At 53.4% G+C, this 24,288-nt stretch overlaps 1 protein-coding gene across 5 annotated transcripts in view; it reads left to right on the forward strand.

Annotated features, from left to right (window-relative positions):
* The window catches only part of LOC112617401 (ATP-dependent 6-phosphofructokinase, platelet type), a 61,525-nt gene extending 37,269 nt beyond the window's left edge, over positions 1-24,256 (forward strand). For 3 of the 5 annotated variants that reach the window (XM_025374168.1, XM_025374169.1, XM_025374170.1), the window contains 10 exons: positions 66-158; positions 726-851; positions 3,331-3,395; positions 4,231-4,300; positions 4,485-4,631; positions 8,286-8,356; positions 10,317-10,404; positions 11,740-11,892; positions 21,649-21,813; positions 24,185-24,256. In XM_025374168.1, coding sequence (XP_025229953.1) covers positions 66-158; positions 726-851; positions 3,331-3,395; positions 4,231-4,300; positions 4,485-4,631; positions 8,286-8,356; positions 10,317-10,404; positions 11,740-11,892; positions 21,649-21,813; positions 24,185-24,250 — 1,044 coding nt within the window. In that variant the 3' untranslated portion in view covers positions 24,251-24,256. Of the gene's footprint in view, positions 1-65; positions 159-725; positions 852-3,330; positions 3,396-4,230; positions 4,301-4,484; positions 4,632-8,285; positions 8,357-10,316; positions 10,405-11,739; positions 11,893-17,055; positions 17,209-21,648; positions 21,814-24,184 lie in introns of all 5 variants that reach the window. The other 2 variants (XM_025374167.1, XM_025374171.1) reach the window with 2 other exon arrangements.
* The last annotated feature ends 32 nt before the right edge of the window (positions 24,257-24,288 follow it).

Genomic DNA, 24,288 nt, shown 5'->3' on the forward strand with positions numbered 1-24,288 from the left:
CTTCCAGATCTGGGCTGCTGGGTCCGCATCACGGTTCCGCATCCTAACGAGACGTTCCCTTGCAGCTCGTCGTCACGCAGCTGGGCTACGACACGCGTGTGACCATCCTCGGGCACGTGCAGAGAGGAGGGACCCCTTCGGCGTTCGACAGGATCTTGGTGAGGATGGGAGCGTTGGGCATCTTCACAAGGTCTCTAGCAGGAAGCGTTTCTGGAGAGGCGCAGGCACCAGCCAGCCACAGAGCCTGGCAGGATGCTCCCCCACAGATGCCGGCGGCCCGGCCCTCGTCTTAACAATCCTTGAGACCTTTGGTGCAGACCAGTGTCTAGGCCTATAGCCATTGAGAGGCGGGGAGAGCTCCCTAGTGTGGCAGGGCAGTGCCTGCTGTTGGGATGACGTGGACCCCAGAGGACACAACCCCAGGGCAGAAAGGCTGTGTTCCTTGTGTGGGTTTCTGGAAACTGTGACTCGGGGCAGCAGGAATCCCAAGTACAAACTCAGCTCTTAACACTCCTGCTCTCCGTCTGGCCCTGACCTCCCCTCTGTTCCCATCTTGCCGGTTCTAAAGGAGTGGAAATCGCTTTGCTCTGAAGAGTTAGGTTGCAAGTTGGGAGAGCTGTGAGCACCTGACTGAGATCATTGGGGGTCATGGAAAGACAGCAGGAGGTGACAGGGACGGTGCAGGGTCGGGGGCTGCCCCTGACCCACATGGACCTGGTTTCCAGGCCAGCCGCATGGGGGTGGAGGCAGTCATCGCCTTGCTAGAGGCCACCCCGGACACCCCAGCTTGCGTCGTGTCGCTGAACGGGAACCACGCCGTGCGCCTGCCACTGATGGAGTGCGTGCAGATGGTGAGTGGGCAGCCCATGGCCGCAGGCGGGATGGGGGCGGCTGGGGACAGACGCTGCTTGTCGGGCCGGCCTGGGCACCTCGGGTGTCTCGTCGGTGCACGCTGGATTACACGGCCTTTCTGAGAAGGGGGTGAGCTGCCCATGGGGAGGGAGCAGGCTTGTGTTCTCACCCACACCTGCAGAACCTGCGCCGTCTTCACTCTTTGGTTTTCTAAGTTACCGTCTGTCCTTGTGGCACGTACTTGTAACCTCCCCTGAGATGGGTCTAGAGTGTTGGGATCCCAACAGTCGAAGAGGTTCCAGGTGGCCCCAGTGCACCCGGCGCTGCAGAAGGACAGAGTACAGGGAGGTGGTCGCAAGAGAAATCTGTGGACAGAGTGGCAGGGAGGCAGGCGTGAGAGAGATCTGTGGACAGGGTGGCAGGGAGGCAGGCGTGAGAGAGATCTGTGGACAGGGTGGCAGGGAGGCAGGCATAAGAGAGATCTGCAGGGCAGTATTTTGCAGGGGAAGGTGGGACCTTCCCAAACTTCTCCAGTTTCAGCCACTTCCTGTCCTCCTATCCCCAAGGACATTCAGGTCTGTGATGGGACACAGGGATGACTCTGGTCACCCGAAGATGCACCCACCCTTCTCGGGCCAGGGAGCTGCCATCTGCAAATGAACAAAGGGAAAAGCAGTTGCGGCTTTCCAGGCATTGTTCAGTAGTGGAGGTGACTGTGGAGTTAGCTGCATTCGAAGTTTATTTTATTTTATTTTATTATTTATGTATTTATTTAGACATGGAGTCTCGTTCTGTTGCTCAGGCTGGAGTACGCTATCTTGGCTCACTGCAAGCTCCGCCTCCTGGGTTCATGTCATTCTCCTGCCTCAGCCTCCTGAGCAGCTGGGACTACAGGTGCCCGCCACCAAGCCCGGCTAATTTTTTTTTTTTTTTTTTGTATGTTTAGTAGAGACAGGGTTTCACCGTGTTAGCCAGGATGGTCTCGATCTCCTGACCTCATGATCTGCCCACCTCGGCCTCCCAAAGTGCTGGGATTACAGGCATGAGCCACCGCGCCCGGCTGTTATTTTTCAGAGTTCATTCGTGACTCCTGTTTTGTTGGGTCTTTCCAGTGACCCTGAAGTAAATGCCTCTTAACACACACAAAGAAGTCATGAAGCAATCAAGGCAGGGACTTGTTGAAAGTCACCTTGGAAACATAATTTCCAAAAGCCCAAGGGAGAAAATAGTATTTGTGTGTATGTGTGTGAAGGCTTGTGTCTGTGTGTGTGTGTGTCTCTGTATATGCATGTACATGCAGGTTTATGCATATGTGTGTGTTTGTGAGTGTGTGAGGTAGTTTGTGTCTGCATGTGTTTGTATGTTTATATGCATGGCTATGCATATTTGAGTGTGAGCGAGTGTGTCTGCATGTTACCCTGTGTGCATGTATGTTTATATGCGTATGTATGTGAGGTATTGTGTCTGCATGTCTGTGTGTGCGTGCATGTTTATATGCATCTGTGTGTATGTGAGAGGTAGCGTGTGTCTGCATGTCTGTGTGTGCAGGTATGTTTCTATGCATATGTGTGCATGTTGGTATGAGTTCGAGGTAGTGTGTCTGCATATTAGTGTGTGCCTGTGTGCATGTGAGAGGCAGTAGGCTTAAAAGGCTCAGAGCACTGAACGACACGCAGTACGTGTATTTTGAGCCTGTGTCTCGTGTCTCTGCTTGTCTAGAGACGATCACGGTAGGTGTCACTTGCCCTGACCTTGAAACCACCCTTGTGTGGCTTTGTTGTTAAAGCGGAGGGAGCCACTACTGTGCACCTGTGCACCTGTTGTTTGTCAGGCGTCTTCCTGAGGGTCTGACATGTTTGAATAACCTTAGAGATTGCTGGAAGGAGGAGTATTTTTCTCATCTTACAGAGGAGAAAATTGAAGTTTAGAGCGAGAAAGAACTTGCCCGAGATCTGATGTTGCCCCGGGCTGCCTGGCATGCATCACTCCTAGCCCTGTGTCCCAGGGCATCCATCCGGGCCCCTCTGCTCCCCCGCCCGCTGTGACCTCACTCCTGTCCCGCGTTCCCCAGTGAGCTGGTGTGTTTGTTTTTTTTTTCCCACCATAATCAAATTGAGAATTCCTTAGAACCATGCCTGAGAGATTTCATTTCCTCCGGCTTTGTTCTCTTGGGTTAAATCTTCACAATGTTGTGTCCACAAACAGCAGGTGACACCTCCTCTTTTTCCTTAGAAGCCTCCTGAGCTAAGCAGACCCCGGGGCTCTGACCTCACAGCCGGGCAGTGAGGGGCTGGCTGCCAACCAGCATTAGGTTATACTTGGTGGCCGGTCGTCTAGACCATTAACCCTGGGGCTGCCGGCGGCCTGGGTCAGACTGGAGAGGGCTGGTGGGAAGGACCGAGCCAGCCTCCACCCACCCCATCCATGGTGCACCAAGTTCTGACACATTCTTTCTTCTTTTCATCATTGTTTTAAAAGACTCAGGATGTGCAGAAGGCGATGGACGAGAGGAGATTTCAAGATGCGGTTCGGCTCCGAGGGAGGTGAGGTGCTTTGGAGAAAGCTCCGCCCTGTCGGGAACACACACCCCTGGGGCCTGGCCACTGCAAATGTGCTTAGGGGTTGTGCTGTGCTTATTCCATGTCAGTCTGAAAACTCAGAAAGTCAGGCAGGACTCACAGCACCCCTTTTGCAGTAGCAGGCCCTGGTGACTGGTTAGAGAGAAATCATTTTCTAAAGTTGCCATTAGTCCTTTTTGGCAAGGTGGTGGTGGTTTAGGAGCTAATGAGATTAAGGCACAAGGTGACTTGTGGCCTTTTAAAAACAAAACAAAACAAAAAACGGAGTCTGCTTCTGTCACCCAGGCTAGAGTGCAGTGGTGCCATCTCAGCCCCCTGCAACCTCTGCCTCCCATGTTCAAGAAATTCTTGTGCCTCGGCCTTCCAAGGAGCTGGGACTACTGGCGCGTGCCACCATGTCCAGCTAATTTTTGTATTTTTAGTATAGACGGGGTTTCACCATGTTGGCCAGGCTGGTCTCGAACTCCTGACCTCAAATGATTCACGCGCCTCAGCCTCCCAAAGTGCTGGGATTACAGGCTTGAGCCACCACACCCGGCTGTGGCCCTCGTTTTGCAAGAGAAAGTTACGAAGTGTAGAAGCATACCCTTTTCTCTCAGTCCATTTCCTCCAGACACGGACAGCACCGCGGGTCGCAGTAAGGGCTCTGCAGTGCGCGTGGAATCCTGGGGCCTCCTCCTCCTGCCCAGATAGTTGGCAGACACATTGCGTGCTGGCAGACAAGCCGCTTTTCTCTGCATGAGCCCCAGGTTGTGTGTGGTGTTCCCAACTCTGATCCAACAACACCCTCTTCCTTTAGGAGCTTTGCGGGCAACCTGAACACCTACAAGCGACTCGCCATCAAGCTGCCGGATGATCAGATCCCAAAGGTCGGTGGCCGGCCTCCCGCGATGCCCCCGACCTCTCCTGCGGGCCTCCCCTCATGGCCTCTGCCTCGCTGAATGAGGCCACCAGTTTTCAGGCCTGGCTCGGCATGGGCCACTGCCACAGCGTGCCGCAAATGGAGCTCACGTGTGCCCGTGACCCAGTGCTCGCCCGCCTTCTGTTTTGCAGACCAATTGCAACGTGGCTGTCATCAACGTGGGGGCGCCCGCGGCCGGGATGAACGCGGCCGTGCGCTCAGCTGTGCGCGTGGGCATTGCCGACGGCCACAGGATGCTCGCCATCTACGATGGCTTTGATGGCTTCGCCAAGGGCCAGGTGAGTCACCCACGACGCCATAGGCGGGCAGACCCCCTGGCTCCGAGCACAGTGGAATGGGGGGGCCCCCTCCACGGCCCTCACACCTTTTCATGCCTCAGTCCAGGATCCTGTCTCAGTCCAGGATCCTGTGACATTGTGACTGAATGACTACTTATTAAGGCATTGCTTCTGGAGTGAAATCTCACCCTAAGGTAGGTTTCGGGCCCTCAAATGGAGCCCAGGGTGTGATGTGCTTTTGAATTTTCTGAAAAGGTGCTGGGGGATGGCAGTGCCTCTGGGGTCTGATGACCCTGACATTAGGTGAGAAGGAAGGTGGTGTCGTCTCGGAGGCTGCGGTTGGTTTAAACCGGGCACTGGAGGGAAAGTAGGTGGTGTCTGGTGTGCACAAGCACCCACTGAAATACAAACCTTAGTGAACACCGGTAACACCTCTTGACGTGTGCTGTACCCAGTTGTTCTGCGGGATTTATGTGTGTTCACCCATTTAAGCCTCACACTGAATCTAAGATGTTATCCCCATTTTCCTTACAAGAAAACTGAGGCACAGGGATGCCAACTGGGCTGGATGCACGAGGGAGGACTGGAAACAGGATTCTGAGCTCCTGACGGGGGGCTGAACTGGTGGCTCTTTGTTTATCTGATGAGCCAACAAATACCTGCTTTGTGAAATTTTTTTTTTTTTTTTTTGAGATGAGGTCTCGCTCTGTTGCCCAAGCTGGAGTGCAATGGCGTGATCTCGGCTCACTGCAACCTCCGCCTCCCGGGTTTGAGCGATTCTCCTGCCTCAGCCTCCTGAGTAGCCAAAATTACAGGCACGCGCCACCACGCCCAGCTCATTTTTGTATTTTTAGTAGAGATGGGGTTTCATCATGTTGGCCAGGCTGGTCTCGACCTCCTGACCTCAGGTGACCCACCCACCTCAGCCTCCCAAAGTGCTGGGATTACAGGCATGAGCCACCGTGCCCGGCCGCCGACTTTGTGGAGTTCTTAGGCTGAGGAATTAAATGAGTGAGCACAGCAGGCACAACTCTGGTTCCGTGGAGACTGCATTTTAGACGGGGAGAGAGGACAGTGACTGAGGACCCCCTGCTCTCTGGACAGTCAGCAGTGCTCAGAGGCACGCGGAGGAGGGCCTGCTGGAGTTCCCCCAGACAGCCACGCTGGGGAAGATGCTCCCAGGCTGCAGGTCAGAGGATGAGCAGGCGGCTCTTGGGACCCTCGAGGGACACTCATCCCAGGCGGAGGGAAAGGATGCTCTGGAGCTGATGCTCACAGGGGCAGGGGCTCCGAGCCCGCGCAGGGCAGTGGGGATGGGAACTGCAGGGGCGGGGCCGGCTTGTTTGTGGGCTCCGAGCCCGCGCAGGGCAGTGGGGATGGGAACTGCAGGGACAGGGCCAGCTTGTTTGTGGGCAGCCTGAGGAGGTTGGCTTTGATGTTATGTGAGATTTGGGGTCCTGAGCGGGGACTGGCCCACACCGAGAGCTTTCTAAAGGGACTCTCTGGTGTTCATCGAGGCAGAGGCAGGAGGTAGGGCTTCCAGCTGGGGCTTTGCAGTCACCTAGCAAGAGACGGTGGGTCCAGACGGGCTGCTGTGCAGATGGCAAGAAACCTCCAAGGGTCTGGAGATATTGAGGGCACGGAGGGCACATGGGATTTGCTTGCTAAGTACACGCAGGCATAAACAGAGGAGGCAAGAATCACTGCATTCCTGGCCTGAGCACGTGGAAGGGGTAGAGTTGCAACTTAAGAGGACAGGAAGCCCTGAGAGACACTGCTTTCAGGAAGGATGAGGAGTGGAGACTCATGAGGCCACGGTGAAGGTGCGTGTCCCGCGGCCGAGGACAGGACTGGGGACGCTGGGTGAAGGTGTGTCTCGCGGCCGAGGACAGGACTGGGGATGCCGGGGTGAAGGTGTGTCCCGCGGCCGAGGACAGGACTGGGGACGCTGGGTAAAGGTGTGTCTCGTGGCCGAGGACAGGACTGGGGACGCTGGGTAAAGGTGTGTCTCGTGGCCGAGGACAGGACTGGGGACGCTGGGTAAAGGTGTGTCCCGCGGCCGAGGACAGGACTGGGGACGCTGGGTGAAGGTGTGTCTCGTGGCCAAGGACAGGACTGGGGATGCCGGGGTGAAGGTGTGTCCTGCGGTCGAGGACAAGACTGGGGATGCCGGGGTGAAGGTGTGTCCCCCGCGGCCAAAAATGTGCAGTAAGCCGCTGTGTCCCGGCATCTTCAGGAGGGGTGGGCTCAGCACGTGAGTTTGGGAGGCTTCAGCGTCTCCGTGGTAGTTAAAGGCACAGAACTCACAGAGCTTCCCTGAGGGCCAGAGTGCAGGTAGGAGAGAGAGGAGGTCCGGGACTGAGTCCTCAGGGCGTCATTGTTAAGAGTGGGGTGAGAAGAGGAGACCCCAGCCCAGGAGACTGAGGAGTGGCAGAGAGTTAGGGGGAGATGCGCAGTGGCATCCCCGGGAACACAGATGATCCACCTTCCACCACCGCTGGCCCCCTTTCCATGTCGGCCCATCCACCTGCATCTCAGCTGCAGGAACCGGACGAGGAACCGTTCTGTCCTGGGTGGATCTTGCTTTCCCCGTCTTTCTTGTTCAGACTTGTAAAGATTAATTGACCTAAAACTGGTATTTGCTTTATTTAAAGAAATATTGCCTTCAAAACTGATTTATGTGGAAAAAAAAAGCCTGATTTATATGGTTCTGTCAAATATATATATATACACACACACACACAGACACCTTGTACAATATTTACCTTTTGATATAGAATGATCTTTTTTCTAATGTAATTTACCTGGAGATCTCACTGCAGCATAGCAGTGCGTCCACCAAATCCGTGAACTTACCCGGAATCTCGTGACCGGAAGCTTCGGAGCTGGGGTTCGAGCCCCACAGGTTCTCCTCCCGCGGCCACGCCGTCCTCGCAGTCGCATCCTCTTTCTGTGATTACATTAGTTTGCTTAGTAATCTGTTTTCCTTTTTCTCTCCCTAGTTTGTAAGAAAAGAAATTTTCCCTTAATCTTTTACCAATTTAGAAACCATCATGTTACTTTTCTTTTAATTGCCGGTGGCGGGATATGGGGAGCTGGCGTATCTCACACGTGGCTGGGGGTAAGACACAGAAGCCCTGACAGGCAGGGAGAACGCAGCCCCTCTGCTGTGGTTTCTTGCCTTGATTCATCCAGGCATCGCGATAAGTGCTGTCTCACACGCCTCTCGAATCTTTTTTTTTTTTTTTTTGGAGACGGAGCCTCGCTCTGTCATCCAGGCTGGGGTGCAGTGGCGTGATCTCAGCTCACTGCAAGCTCTGCCTCCCCGGTTCGCGCCATTCTCCTGCCTCAGCCTCCCGAGTAGCTGGGACTACAGGCGCCTGCCACCACACCTGGCTAATTTTTTGTATTTTTAGTAGAGACGGGGTTTCTCCGTGTTGGCCAGGATGGTCTCGATCTCCTGACCTCGTGATCCGCCCGCCTCAGCCTCCCAAAGTGCTGGGATTACAAACATGAGCCACCGCGCCCGGCCTTGCCTCTCAAATCTTTACCGGAATGCAGCCTGTTGAAAAAGCACAGAAAGCTGTTTTTAGTACTTTCTAACTTGCCTTTCATTGTTCACTTTAGCTGTTTCATTCTGTGTTTGCACATTAGATCAAAGAAATCGGCTGGACAGATGTCGGGGGCTGGACCGGCCAAGGAGGCTCCATTCTTGGGACAAAACGGTAACTTCCAAATCTTGACTCTATGACCTGCTTTTAAGGAAGAAGGAAGAGCCGTGTTCTGGAAGAGAATTGCTAAGTGCCGATGCCACTTGTGATTCCTGTAAAGGCGTCCCTAAGGGAGGGGTGCAGGTAGTTACCGGTCCTCCCTCCAGTGGAACTGCCTGTGTTCCAGGGAGCTGGGGAGGCATCCCAGGGCGTGAAAGAGATGCGGAGGTAACTTGTGAATGCCTTCCTCTAATTCATATTTCCATTCATTTGAAGAGCCAACTGGCAAGCCTAAAGCCTCCACTTGGAGGTCATAAAGATGAGTGCTGTCACGGAGCCGTGGAGGCAGCACTCTAAGCAAACCCTAAAGCAGCCTAGATAGCAGGTAGCATTGGTGGGAACAGTAGCCCTGAGCAGCTGTGACTCGAGGCTCAGATTTCCACAGCCAAAGAAAGGACCCAAGGAATTCTAGTCTAAAAATCTCTTTTTCGGACCTATAGTAACTCTTGCGTCCCTGCATCGCTGGGGACGATGGAATTTTCAAATGTAGATGAAGCCTGAGTTCTTCTCACCTTTGATCATGTCAGGGGTGCGAATGTTAATATCTGTCATCACTGCAGATCACGATTTCATATGGAAGGAAGGTGGTTTTTGGCAAATATAATAAATGATGGATTCCACGTAATTCTGGCTTATAGTTCCAAGGGAGTTAGCTGCACCCTTTGCTTTGCTTTACAGCCAGGACCCTGGTACTCCCAGCCACTGCTGGGAAGCCTCAGAGCTGGGTTAGCTCTGCGGCTGCCTCCTGGCTGTTCTCATGAGCTGTGCATGTCGGTGCCCCAGATGGTAAAGCTCTAGGTAGAGGCAGATGCATCCCTCGGTGTGTGTCCTGGGGCTGAAGACTGGCCGCCGACTCCCCGGGCACAGGTGCTTGATAAGCTGGCCAGGGCGTTGCCCTCGAGGATGTAGAGAGAACTCGCTGGCTGTTCTGGGCTTGTCCTGAAGAGGCTTAAGAAACCTTACCTTAGGGGCCAGGGTAATTTTGCAAGTAGCTGCATCCATTTGTCTGCTCTGATGGCCAGGCCTGAACATTTTTGCCTTATAAATCCACCAAGAGTACAAGTACTTCACTTCTTCCAATCAACATGAAACCTTTGGGTGGGTTTGGGATGGGATCCAGGGTGGCACAGTCTGGTGTTGAACTTGTTAGCCCTGTCATGTGCCATTGGTGATAGCATGGGGGAGGGAGAGCAAGTATGAGCAGATGGGATTTTAAATGAGATCAATAGTGGATAATGCATACGTAAGTTATTTGGAAACTGGAGATTTCCATTTAAACAATTATCGGGCCGGGCGTGGTGGCTCACTCCTGTCATCCCAGCATTTTGGGAGGTCGAGGTGGGTGCATCACCAGATCAAGGGATCGAGACCATCCCGGCCAACACGGTGAAACTCTGTCTCTACTAAAAATACAAAAAATTAGCCAGTTGTGGTGGCGGGCACCTGTCGTCCCAGCTACTCGGGAGGCTGAGGCAGGAGACAGGAGAATCACTTGAACCCGGGAGGCAGAGGTTACAGTGAGCCGAGATTGCACCACTGCACTCCAGCCTGGTGACAGAGCGAGACTCCGTCTCAAAAAAAAAGAAAAAGAGTTATTGTTAATAATTATAAGTTTTTATTTTTATTTTTTCTAATGGGGCAGCAGAGTTCTTTTTAGGTCAAGGTATCAGCTGAAATGCTGTATTCCGTTTTCTCATGAAAACACTGTTTTGAGATGAGATTCCTGATTGTTCTGCCGTCTGCCAGCCACAGTGGCCTGTGTGAAATGGCAAACGTTTACCGCTCCTTAAAACCACAGACTAGGGAGGGAGGCCGGGTGGGGACCAGCGTGGTTTCTCGGGTTCCCGGCGTGATGTCCCGCGGTCTGCGTGGAGCTCAGGGTGTCTGACGTCATTCTCCATTTGGCTCTTTTCAGCGTTCTCCCGGGAAAGTACCTGGAGGAGATCGCCACGCAGATGCGCGCGCACAGCATCAACGCCCTACTGATCATCGGCGGGTTTGAGGTACGTTTCCGTTTCTCTCTTCACCCGCTTACCAGTCTTGCAGGTGTGAGCCGCACCCTGTGTGGGCTAAACATTAAGCTACTTGTTGGCTACTGGCCACGATCCGAGATGATAGGTTCCCAGACCCAGCTGCCACTGGAGAATTGTAGAACGGCAGAATAGCAGGTGGTAAGACGTGGCCTACGAGTGACCCAGTTCCCAATAAAGTAACTTAACCAAGAAGCAAAAGCTTGACTCCTTAACTGGGACTCATCTATTCAGTGAGCTCTTGATGTATTTCAGGTTTGTGGAAGTCATTCTCTCTCTTGAGTCCAGAGTCCAGTGGCTACCTAGAATTTTGTTTAAAATCACATTTTGGACTATAGACCCTAATATTTTTCTATTCAGTGAAGATTAGTCCCATGGTAACCTTTCCATTTACTTTTAGAAAAAGTAAGAACCAGCGGGGCGCAGTGGCTCATGCCTGTAATCCCAGCACTTTGGGAGACTGAAGCGGGCAGACCACCTGAGGTCAGGAGTTCAAGACCAGCCTGACCAACATGGTGAAACCCTGTCTCTACTAAAAATACAAAAATTAGTCGGGCATGGTGGCAGGTGCCTGTAGTCCCAGCTACCCAGGAGGCCAAGGCAGGAGAATCGCTTGAACCCGGGAGGCAGAGGTGCAGTGAGCCAAGATTGCGCCACTGCACTCTAGCCTGGGTGACAAAGCGAGACTCTGTCTCAAAAAGAAAAAAATAAAAACAAAGTAAGAACCTCAGAAATGAGACTCTTACCCATGAGGGTTTAGTCTTCTCACTGATTTTTTTTTTTTTTTTTTTTTTTTTGAGGCGGAGTCTCGCTGTGTCACCCAGGCTAGAGTGCAGTGGCCGGATGTCGGCTCACTGCAAGCTCCGCCTCCCGGGTTTACGCCATTCTCCTGCCTCAGCCTCCCGAGTAGCTGGGACTACAGGAGCCCGCCACCTCGCCCGGCTAGTTTTTTGTATATTTTTTAGTAGAGACGGGGTTTCGCTGTGTTAGCCAGGATGGTCTCGATCTCCTGACCTCATGATCCGCCCGTCTCGGCCTCCCAAAGTGCTGGGATTACAGGCTTGAGCCACCGCGCCCGGCCTCTTCTCACTGATTTTGTCCTTCACCCTTTGTGCTTAGAACCTGCTGATCCTTGTATTCTTGTCTGTGGTCTTAACGCGACTTTGTGTTGGTCTCGTAGTGGTTTCGTGACACCCCACTGTGCTCCCTGTGTGCTGTGGTGGAGGTGGCTCTCCCTGAGGCTCTCCCAGCGAGACCCCCTCCTCCCTGCTTCCCTCTCGCCCCACAACCCCCACGCTTGTCTGACAGGCCTACCTGGGACTCCTGGAGCTGTCAGCCGCCCGGGAGAAGCACGAGGAGTTCTGTGTGCCCATGGTCATGGTTCCCGCTACTGTGTCCAACAATGTGCCGGGTTCCGATTTCAGCATTGGGGCAGACACAGCCCTGAACACTATCACCGACGTAAGTCCGTGTGCGCCCCGCCAGGCGGGCGCCGGCTGACGCTAACCTGAGGGCCCCGGCCCTTTTTATCTACCAGTGTGCTAGAAACAGCCTTTTACAAATACCCTGAATGAGAGCTTCTCGTTCTTTTTCTCCCCCTAGAAAGTATGTTTTTAGACTCTGCACATTTTTGATCTCACTCCCAAAAAGTTTTACTGCTGCTTCTTCTGTGTGGCCACTGGCGGGGACGTAGCATGGCCAAGACCCCGGGAGTGCCCGTGAGTACCTGCAGTGCTGAGGAGGACTGGGCCGCAGTCTCCTGTGATTGCACCAGCATTAAAATCTGCTTTTTTTTTTTTTTTTTTAAATGCTGAGCCTAAATTTTCTTTGAGCTTCCAATATCCATTATGACAAACCCCTGCCTTGATGCTGAGGGTAGAAATTGAACTGAATATTTTATAATTGTAGTCATTGCCCTGAACGCACCATTGCATTTGTTATCTCTTTGGTCTTGGCTGTTGACCTCATTTTCCCCTTTGTAAACTGAGAATATTAAATTACATCTAAGGCAACATTGGGGTTAGTTTAGTTTTTTTTGCCAAGAGACAATAATAAAATATAGAAATATATTCTTCTGTTTTTTGTTTTTTTTTTTTCTTTGTGAGACAAGGTCTTACTCTGTCACCCAGGCTTGAGTGCAGTGGTGTGATCTCGGCTCACTGCAGCCTCGACCTCCTGGGCTCAGGTGATCCTCCCACCTCAGCCTCCCAAGTACCTGGGACCAGAGGCACGTGCCACCATTCCCGGCTAAAAGACATACATGCCTATCCCCATGTTTGTGTGTCACACTTGGTGATTCACGTGGGAATCTGCAGATCCGTACCTAATGCAGGAAGCATTTCATTTTTTTTAAATTTGATGTCTAAAATTTTTCAGTAATTCTCAAGTTTTAATTTTTCTTGTGCGACTTAGTTCTCGTGAATATTTTTCAAAGTTTTTTTTTCTTTTATAAACCCTTGGCATGAAACTTATTTCTAGCACTGGTAAATAAAAAAACAAGCTTTTAACATACAGCTCATATGGTAAGTAACACTTAGCACTCCTTTCTTGCTTTTCTGATCATCTTAAACTTTCTTCAATTACTTTGCGAAGGAAACCTGCCCAGGTTTTCCCGTGTTCACTGGCTTTGGGGGGGCAACTTTCACCTTATTTTTGGCAGTCACTAATCTCTGACCTAGACGTTGCTTCTGTAATTCTGGTGACGGGTGTCACGGCTTTGCTGCTGCGGGGCCGGCCCGGCTCTGAGGTGACCTTCGCGCTGGAAATGTGAACATGAGTGTCTGTTTCACAGAGGGGATTCCAGCATGGCTTTCACTGCTCTTTCACTGGCTTTAGCTGGACTTTTGGGTCTGTGAAAGTTGGGTGTGCAATGGGAGGGATTGAAGCTTCTTTTTTCCCTAATTGTTACCTATTGGAACTTGCCCAGAGGGAATGGGTGGGGAATTTGAGAGCAGTCACTGCAGTTAGCTGAGCATCTGAAGATGTGGGACAAAGCTGGTATTGATCTCCCTGTGACTTTTTTTATTTCGAAGTTTCCACACAAAGTATAGATCCTTGTGGTATGTGATGTACACTTTCAGGCATGAAGAAAATCTATCTTTTTAATGCCAGTGTCCTCTGCTATAAATAACTTGTTTTTTTCAGATTGTAAATATGTAACAAATGTGTAGGATCAAAATTTGAAAACCAAAATGCGTGAGGCAAACACCCCACAAATGATCCGTTCCACCTGCTTTGACTTCCCTTGGAGGGACTGGTGATTTATTATGCAATTGTTTTAAATTCACTTTTTCATTCATTCAAGTTTCTCAAAGCTAGGTTAAACAATTTCGTTTTCTTTTTTTTTTTTTTTTTTTTTTTTTTGGAGACAGGGCCTCACTCTGTTTCCCAGGCTGGAGTGCAGTGGTGCAATCACGATTCGCTGCAGCCTCGACCTCCCAGGCTTAGGCGATCCTCCCACCTCAGCCTCCTGAGTAGCTGGGACTACACGTGCATGCCACCGTGCGCGACTAATTTTTTGTATTTCTACAGAGACGAGGTCTCCCTGTGTTGCCCAGGCTGGTCTCAAACTTCTGGGCTCAAGCAGTCCCCCTGTCTTGGCCTCTCAAAGCACGGGGGTTACAGGGATAAGCCACCGCGCCGGGCCTTAAGTTAACTGATTACAATAGAGAAAGAACTGGAGCGTGTAGTTAGTCGAGCCTCCCGTTGGCCAGGCACAGCCACCTTGGTAAGTGTATATATATGTCCTCATTGCCCTTCTGATCCTGAGCTCCGAGGAATGAGGCTGTCTTGGCAGTGCCGTGGTTCTAGTCTCGTGATGGGTGAGTGACGCCGGCTGATCGAGGTCACCCTGGCAAATGCTGCAGCTGCTCGGGAGCCGGGGCAAGGATGAGAAAGCTGCTGAGGGTCCCTCTGTGGACCCCTGAAGGGAGAGGGACCGAGATGTGAACATGGCAGCTGTTTTCTCCAGAGCCCTGTTTACTGACGGCCAAACAGCGTGAATCCTGAGAAGGTTTGGATTTGGGTCTGAACTGGGCTCGTCTGGCTGTAGAACAGGAGCTGGTGGCGAGCTCAGGAAATGAGGGCGTGAGGCGACTTGATGTGGATGGCTCCGGGTCACTCCAGTCACTGTCCTGAAGCCGTCGGAGGCTGAGATGTGAACATGGCAGCTGTTTTCTCCAGAGCTGTATGGGAGTGAGCGTCTCTTCCCTGTCCGGCCACACCCTCTGTGGCCCTGGGCAGCATTTATGTTTGAGGTCTGTGGATGGCTCCAGTTGTTCAGTCAATTTGGTGATTCTCATCAGGGTGACTGTGCCCCAGGGGATGTTTGCACCGTCCAGGGAGGTTTCTGGTTAGAACTGGGAGAAGGGATGCTCCCAGCACCTGCGGCTGGAGACAAGGGACGCTGAGGAAAGTCCCTCCAAGCACAGGGCGGGCTCCATAGTAGGAGTCTGGCTCAGGACGTGGCCGTGTTGCGCTTCAGAAGCCCTGGGCGGATCTGACGTGGTGAAGTCGTCATCTTCTTGGACGCGTGCGTCCTCATCCTCACTCATGATTTGCTTCTTGCCAGCATTGATGCTTAGCTGACACCACAGCCCCTCCGAATCTATGCGGTGCTGGCGGGTGGGTCTTCCGGGCAGAACAGAATGAATGAAATACCTCAGAGCAGGTGTTACACAGTCTCAGGATGTGGCTGCAGGGCGTTTCGGTTGGACTCCTTTCGTTCCCTAGCGCTGGCTGGTGCATTACTCTGTCCTATAAGCTTGATCAGGTCACATCAGAAACACAGTAGGTGGGTGCCGCGCTGCTGTCAGGTGTCGCGAAGGTGGCGGTGACCACAGCCTTGTGAGTATCCTTGTCATAGTGGCCCCACCACGGACCTAGGGGTCTGGCTGTGTTTGGTCTTGAGAGTTTTATACTTTTCTGGGCAGAGTCTCCCCCTGTCTTGAAGCTTCCCTCTCCTTTTTTGGAGACTGAAGGAAGGAAAAGAGGAGCGACAGGGAAGAGGGGAGAGAGGATTTGCAGCAATGTGGCCATTCCCACAGATTTCAATGTGGAGTTAAGGAGCCGAGACCCCCCACCTGCCCTCTTGTGTGCCTCAGGCCCCTCCTGGCCCCGGGTCACCCACACCCTCTGGCTTCCAGCGAGGGCTTCTTGGAGAAGCAGCCAGCTCCCCGCGGCCAGTCTTGGTCCAGCCAGTCTTGGTCCGTCCTGAGCTGGGGTATTCCACAGTAAAGGAGTGACATCACCTGTCTGAAAAGCATAAGGAGCCCCCCATGTGGTGGTGCTGACAGGGCCACATCCTGGGCACCAGGCCAGCGAGTATCCCCAGATGAGTGTTTCTGGCTGGGAAGCAGGCTGGCATTTGGGTTGAAGTCCTGCAAAAACTGCCATGGCCAGAGCCTGCAAGGCAGAGCCTGTACAGAGCAGCCCAAGAGCTGGGCATATGCTGGGCCTGGGTGGACGTGGAGGCCGTGCCATGGGGCGCGGGGGCGCCTCTCACAGCTCACCTCGTGGTCACCCAGCACTGACCCACCCACCTTACCCTCCTACCCACCACGCTGTGAACTCACCTGCCACGGATCTGCACCCACTGTCCGAAGCCCTCGGCCCACACAGGCTCCTGGCCTTGGGGTGCTTTGGGTTGCACCAGGGCTGCAGAGCCTGGGTCGCTAACTGTCCAACTCTCCCGGGGAGATGTGGGCCCCACCCTGCGTCCCAACAGTAGCATTCCTGCAGCAGATGTGGGGATATTCACAGTAAGAGGGACACATCCAAGTCCAGAAATAGTTGGTTTTGCCACCAAGTGGATGACAAAAACACCTTGCTGTGTGGGGCCGCTTGGAGGTGGGAACAGTGAGCGTGTGGACCTGTCCTGCTGTTACCTTGGTTAACACCCTGAGGTGGAGTCTCAAAAACCCCGGTGCACACGGGCTCGAGAACCGCTCCCATTTCTGACACCAGAGCCCATTTCCCAGTGGAACCCCAGAGCAGCAACTCAGGTTCTTGCTCGCCTGTGTGGCTTTGTGTGCGGCTTCCCGAGGGCAGAAATGGCAGCCTCCCGCCGGAGAGCAGAGATGCGGCCCAGGGCTGAGTGTGGCCCCCCGGTAATCCAGCTGCCTGCCTCGTTTCCTGCCTGCGCGCGGAGGCCGCCTCTGCACGATGAAGGCAGTCACTTGGTGTGGTCCTTACAGCTGTGGGCCCCATCCCACTCATTGCCTGCCTGCAGAAAGCTACGGGACTGGCTTTGCCTTTAAACGTCCTGACCGCCCTGGCCTCCCTTACCCACGATGAGATGCCGAGAGCTGAGCTGTCCCGCTCGTAACTAACTCGCCACTGCCTGTAACCTGCTCTGCTGCCGGCCTCACACCCACCCTGCTGTGCTGCCTGCAGGCCTCCCCTTTCATGAGGACCCGGACTGTGCCCAGGCAGCTGCCTGTGTCGCCGAGGCCTGTCCTGCTCCCGCATGGCCTCCAGAGCTCCCCTCGGCCCCTTGACCCGCATGAACGGGCTTCCCCTGGTGACTCAGGCCCCTCCTGTCCCTTCCTGGACCTCAGCGCAGGCCCTGGGGTTGGCAGGTGAGCACCCGGCACCCCCGCTAACCGCTTGGCCCTGCTGCTTCAGGCTTACAAGAGCGCATGCGACATGGCCGAGGCGCGAGGCCGCCACCAGGAGCTTTGCATCCCCGTGTGTGTGGTGCCGGCCACGATTAGCAACAATGTCCCGGGCACAGAAATAAGCCTGGGCGCCGACACTGGCCTGAATGTTATTGTCCAGGTAAGAGAACCCCGTGTCCTCCCATTGCTTTCTTTCATTTATTTTAACAGTGTGCTAAGAATGAGCCAGATTTATTATTACTCTTCCCCCCCCACCCTTTGCTAGCTTGGCTTTATGTCGGTCACACTGGCCAGAACAGGGTAAACTTTTTAGCTTCTCTGCCTTAGGGAGAACCTGTGTTTATTGATTAAAAGTGAGAGGATATAGCCAGTCCTTGGGGTCGTGTTTCTATCCCCGCTAGACTAGGGTAGTGGTGAGCACCATTTCTCTGAAGCCTGCCTCTCCCGCCTGCGTTGAGTAGCGAGGCTGCAGGGTCAGCTGTGGGAGCCTGCAGGAAGGGGTTTGAGTGCCTGGTACGTACGAGCTCTGGGACAGAGGCGTGCCCACTGGGGGCCACTGCCTGGAACCACAGCCTTCCTGGTGAGACGAGAGGTTCTTTAGAGAGCCAAGATCATGCCCTCCTGGGCAGGCAGTTTCACCAACATGTGCTTTGGGAGGAGTGGATTCTGCCAGTCATGGGCGTGGTGCTGACACCTGCATGGTGGCCCCTCTGGTCCCTGATAAGCTGACCCAGAGAGGGTCGTCAGCTGCAGACGGGACGGTGGCCACCTTGGCACGTGGGGTCACGTCAGTGGCTTGGCCGCCTGGTGCCTCCTGGAGAGGAGCCGCTGGGCCTTTACGTTAGATGTTCACGTCCAAACCAGCTCAAGTTCGCAGTGAAAACTCCCAGCCCTGTTGGAGACTCCTTAGTTCAGCTTGGCACAGAACCTCGGAAAACAGCAGTTCTGTTCCGGGTTCTTCCTTCAGAACTGAGTTCCAGTGCAGGGAAGGGAGCGGAGGGGCCGTGAGGTCGGCTGCAGCCTCCTGTGCCTCCCACTCGAGCTGAGGACCATCTCTCTCCTGGGCTTCTCCCTGTCATGTTCCCTGGTGCTGTACTGGCCTTGCAGAGGCTGGCAACGGCTCGTTCCCAGGACTTCCTTGGGCCCCGCACTTAACCCCTGTTCAGTGAATGTCATTAGGGTCCGGCCAGCACTGGCTTCGCTCTCCTTTAGCACCTTGTAGATGTCCACATGTGCTTCCACCCTCGCACCCCGCACGTGGCGCAGCACTACCCCGGCCAGCGGCTGTGCTTTGCTGCAGGTCCCTTGCTATAGCAGGGACGGGACCCCCACCCCCTGCCCCGTTTGGCCACCGACATCAGCAGAGGCTCGGCTGCCATGAGGGATACCAGTCGTGGGAAAACTGGCCTCCCTGCGGATTCACAGAGCAAGGTGGTTCTCACAGAGAAGTCAGTGGCTTTTTTCCACCTTAACGCTGTAGCAGACACCACCTTATGTTTTACCACCAATTTATGTTTCTTAACACCATACCCATGGAGCAAAGTGCTGGTGATGTTTGAACTGTAACCTGGGGCTCTCGCTCCCATGGGACTCCTTGGGGAATTTCCTAGCAGGATTGTGTGTGTGCCCTTGCAGGGGGTTGTGTCTGCCGGGCACATCCCATTGTGTGGCAAGAATGGCTGAGGTCACAGGCTCTGCCTGACGAGTGCCACTCACAGCTGCTGTCCACGTGCCGGGCCTGGGACTCAGCCCTCTGCCATCCTTCTGTCCACTCGGAAGCCAGGGAGGCGCCTCCGTGAAACACTGCAGGCAGGCAGGGCCATGCTTGGGATCAGCCGCCTTCTTGTCAGTGCTACTTTGACTAATTGCCTGAGGCACCACCGGAGTGACTTGCTATTTTTAGAAGCTAATTCAGGCTTAAGACACCATCTAGGTAATGAGAGAGTTCAGGAAAGCTGTATCTGAGCTCCAGCAAAGGCGGACTCTTCCGTCGCAGCTGTCACTGCGTTTACACTCAGAGGAGCACACGGTCGGGGGCGTGGCTCAGGTGTCACGGCTGTGCTGTTCCACGCACCCACAGCAGCAGCCTGGCAGAAGCAGGACTCAGACATGCTGGGGCACAAATCAGCCTCTTGGGAGAGCTGCTTACCTGCAGAATTCTTTTGCCTTTAAGCGGTTGATGTCATTCTTTGAATGAGTGACAGTAATTCCCCACCTCAGGGTGGGCTGTGGGGGAGATTCAGTTGGAAAAATAACCCATGAGGCTTTGTGCCTCTGGGGGTCCTGATGCCCCACCCACGTTTTCCTTCCTGTGCCGAGATTCTCTAAGACGAAGGGCAAGTCTTAAAGCCTTATGGCCTCCTAAGTCTTAGATCACAATTAGAGAGAGACCCAGTATAGGTGGAACAGTGAAACTCTCAGAATGCTGCACTGGCCCTTCGAGAAGGCAGTGGTGGGCTCTTTGGACCCTTGATGGGCTTCTGTCCTCTGTCCTTCCTAAGCACAAAGACGGGAATTCTTCCCATTGCCTGTTTATCTCCCCATCTCGGCTTCTACGCAATGCAAAGTGGCCCGCTAACTAGAGCCCGTGTTCAGTTTTGAATACATCAACCAATTATTTTGGGAGGAAAAGAATCTGCCAAAGAAACAAAGTATAGGTTGGAATGGTTTAATCAAGCCTGTGTTTATTCATCAAAGTGCACTTTTAAATTTCATCCGAAGTACTCAAGTGAAAATTTCCCAGTGGGTGTTAAACTTTGGTGCACAGACTCTCATGTGGCCCCCAGTCTCAAGTCCACACCCCCACTTCATGCTTTTACTCTTGGCTGAGTCCCATGGAGGCCGGTTAGGGAATCCTGCAGGATCAGCCCTTGACCAGGATGGACGGATGGACGGACAGATGGCTGGCTGGCTGGGGAATACTGTGCTTATGTCATTCAGAGACAAGCATTTCTTGTATGCCTGCTGTAGGGGCTTGGCCGGGTGCTGCTGATGGTGCAGTGGTGTAAGCCCAGCCCACAGTTCCTGCCCTCATGGAATTTGCAGCCTAGTGAGGACTGCAAGTCAAATAACCACGAGGTAACTGCAGGGAGAGACTGAGGTGATTTCTATGAAGAGAGGACATGGGGTGCCCCGAGAGCCCCCGACAGAGGGAACTTTGTGGTCCTAGAAACCAGGCGGCGTTTTCCTGAGGAAATGGCATTTCCCTCTGGGTCAGAGCTGAGGAAGGTGCCTGTGTGTGTCCCATGGCTGCTGTGACCCTGACCACACACCTGGGGCTGGAAAATATTACTCGCTCTCCCACAGCTCTGGAGGGCAGGAGCCATGGGCTGAGGCCAGAGTGTTTGCTCCAGGAGAGTCCCTCGTGGCCCATTCAGGTGCCCAGAGCTGCGGGCCTTGCCCGCCTTGTTCCGTGGCGCTGCCTCCTCCCATGTGGGTGTGCAGCATCCTGCTCCAGGGCCTTCAGCCTCTGCACCCCTCATCTGCCGATGCAGGTGGTGGCACTTAGGGCCCACCTGGGTAATCCTCAGGATTCACCTTTATCACCGCATGAGGGAACATTCTCAGGTTCCAGGTATTAGGACCGGGATTCCTTTGGGGGCTGCTCTCCCGCCCACCACTGTACCTGAATGCACACAGCAGCCGGCATATCCAGAGGCCCCACCTGGGGTGGCTGGAGCTAGAGCGTAACCTGGTGTCAGAAGCAGGCGGGGCCAGGGATTCCCAAGAAAGGCTTGACGTGTACTTGAAGTGAGCAAAGGGTTTTGAATGACTGGATCAGATTTATGTTTTTTATAGATGGGTCTCCAGTCTGTGAACAGATTGGAGGGTGCTGGGGTGGGAGCTGAGGCCCAGGGAGAGGCTTTGCAGAGTCCCAGGAAAGCGTGCTGCAGCCCGGACTGGTGTGTGGGTGGGAAGGCGTCCATGCATTTCTCTGCTGTTTTTCTCCCCACTGAGCTTGGGTCCTCGTGGAGGGCGGATGGCAAACATTTCACTCTGGGACCTGATGCCTATGCATCCGAAAGACTCCCCAGGTGCCTGGGTCTAAGAACCACCGTCTGCCTTGGAGTAGAGTTTCTATAAATGTAACATTCCCTGATGGATGGAAGATGGCCACAGCTCTAAAATCATAGGGAGCTTTAACAGAAGAAAATAGAATAGCACAGCTGTTCCCATGGACTAAGCTGGCAGGTGACAGCCCCCTAACTTCTCAGCTCACACCTAACGGTGTCCGTGTCAGGTGAAAGCTGCTTCAGCAGGGACAGTCAGAGAGCAGCGTGGAGTGAGCTGGCTTGTGGGGTCGTCTTTTCAGTCTCCTCCTATGGGGCCTGGGAGAAGGGAGCGGCAGATGGCCAGGCCCCCACCACAGGTCATCGAGGTCACCTCCAGGTGGCTGCCACGGTGGGGTGGGGGGGCATGTTCACACCCACTCCAAGGGCACATCCCAGCTGCTGCACACCCTTCACCTCTGCGATGCTGGGACCGCATGCTCAGGCGCGGTGGGGGGCCTTGCTTGCTGCACTCACTGGTCGGGGAGCTCTGGGATGGTGGGTGCACCCTGGCCCTGGGCTGGAGTGACTGATCTTTTCTCTGTGACCAGACCTGCGACCGCATCAAGCAGTCTGCCAGCGGAACCAAGCGGCGCGTGTTCATCATCGAGACCATGGGCGGCTACTGTGGCTACCTGGCCAACATGGGGGGGCTCGCGGCCGGAGCCGATGCTGCATACATTTTCGAAGAGCCCTTTGACATCAGGGATCTGCAGGTATGTGACGGGGGCTGGCCTTGGGGGACCGTCCCCTTTGGATCCACTCGGTGCTGTGGAGTGAATCATCGTGTCTAGGGGTTTTGGAGACGGAGGTGCTACAGAACCCGCCACGATTGATGCCCTTTGCATCGCCCAGGTGCCTCTCCTCAGTGTCAGGTGACGGCGGATGTGCCTGGTTGAGGACACCTTCTAGTCTCTTGTGTGAAACACAAGCTTGTTTTTTTGATGTAGTCTGTTGTGTAATGTTTTCTCACTTCTGTCACAAACGATTTGAGCACCTCCGCTGACAGTCACCACCCACGTCTGCGACTGGCTCTGAAGCTTGCTGCAGCTTCTTTTAAATCTTGAGGCCGCTGATGCTGCGTCTGCCTCTGAACTGACACAGACACAGACACAGCCGTGGTTTTTTGGCATCTGTGGCTCTTTTAGGGAAGGATGTCGCCGAACCCGGGGTCTGCCCCTGCTTGGATGGCACAGCAGAATCCAGGCCTGGACCCTGCAGTGTTCAAAGTTGCTAAACTCCATGCAGGATGAGAGGCCTTGGCAGATAAAATGCAACTTGAACAATTGTCTTTATTTAGTTATATAAATAAATATATGTTATATATGGCTCTGTCACCCAGGCTGGAGTGCAGTGGCGCGATCTCGGCTCACTGCAACCTCCTACGCCCAGGTTCAAGCCATTCTCCTGCCTCAGCCTCCCGAGTAGTTGGGATTACAGGCGCATGCCACCACGCCCAACTAATTTTTGTATTTTTAGCAGAGATGGGGTTTCCATGTTGGTCAGGCTGGTCTTGAACTCCTGACCTCGTGATCTGTCCACCTCGGCCTCCCAAAGTGTTGGGATTACAGGTGTGAGCCACCGTGCCCAGCACCATTGTCTTTTAAAAAGTTAGGATGTTACTTGTTTCTGAGCCAAATAGATCAAGTAAAAAGGGCCTTGGTGGTGTCGCTAATTACGTGACATGTGAATCACGAATTTCTTCACTGTGTCAAGTTAAATATTTGTGGAGTCATTCACTGCATCGCGATGTTTCTGTCAGCGGTGGGTCCCTTAAGATGATAATGGAGCTACCCCAAACAGGTGTACTGTTTTTTATCTTTTATTAAAAGATTATATATATTAAAATATATATATATAAAAATATATTTTTTACGGTGCTTTTCTACATCTAGACATGTTTAGATACACAATTGCCTGCAGTATTCAACAGTCCCAGACATTCAGGTTTGTAGTCAGGAACAACAGGTGTGCGGCAGGCCCTGCCTCCTGGGTTTGTGAGAGTTCACTGTAGGATGTTTGCACAAGGCTCAAGTCACCTAGCAATGCATTTCTCAGAACATATTCCCCTGTTATGTGACTCATGACCGTATTTCAGAAATCTGTCCAAAGATCCTGCCTCACCAGCATTCAACCTGGCAAGAGCTTGAGAAGAGAAATTATGATTTGTTGTTGTTGTTGAGATGGAATCTCGCTCTGTCAGCCAGGCTGGAGTGCAGTGGCACAATCTCAGCTCACTGCAACTTCAGCCTCCTGGCTTCAAGTGATTCTCCTGCCTCAGCCTCCCAAGTAGGTGGGACTACAGCACCCGCCACCACGCCCGGCTAATTTTTGTATTTTTAGTAGAGACAGGGTTTCACCATGTTGGCCAGGCTGGTCTCAAACTCCTGACCTCAGGCAATCTACCCGCCTTGGCCTCCTAAAGAGCTGGGATTACAGGCGTGAGCAACTGCGCCCAGGCTCCTACTTTGTGAAATTCTGCCACCGTGCCCAGCGACAGATTGATTAGATGTAAAAAATCTCCATTTTCTTAGGATAAGTCATTAGAGAATTACCTCCCTCTTGTAATCCTCCCAAGATGATCTGATATAGGATGTTACTCTTTTCTAAGACAATCTGTTCCTTAAGAAATCTGTGTGTGGATGAGAGTTTACAAAATTCTCTGGTCAGACACTGTTCATCAGGCCATCATAGAAGATTCCATATAAAGGCCATAGGTCGCTCTTTTCCTGAGAGCGCCAAGAGAACATCGTCAAGAAAATAAATAAGGAGCAATAGAGCCATGAATGAGCACTAGGCCAGTCACGGAATTATCATCTTCAGAGGGACCCTGTTGATTCCAGAAGGCGTTTCAAGTGGCCCCCGTGAGGGCTGCTCACCTGAGTGCCCTGTGCTCGGCATTCATTGCGGCAGACGTGCTCTCGCCGCCTGGGGGAGGCTCCCCGAGACCCGAGCTGTGAGAGCTTGCAGCCTCCTTGGCCACGCTCACCACCACGCGTGGTTGGCACTTCCCGCCCTGCAGGGCCTGGCACACAGTAGGTGCTTAGCAGAAATTTATTGTCTGATTAACAAAATACTCTTTTCCAGTCCAATGTGGAGCACCTGACGGAGAAAATGAAGACCACCATCCAGAGGGGCCTTGTGCTCAGGTGAGTGAGACACCAGGGCTGATCTTACGGTCACCGTCACAC

Source organism: Theropithecus gelada, unplaced genomic scaffold (assembly GCF_003255815.1).
Source record: "Theropithecus gelada isolate Dixy unplaced genomic scaffold, Tgel_1.0 HiC_scaffold_16163, whole genome shotgun sequence".
Classification (NCBI taxonomy): Eukaryota; Metazoa; Chordata; class Mammalia; order Primates; family Cercopithecidae; genus Theropithecus; species Theropithecus gelada.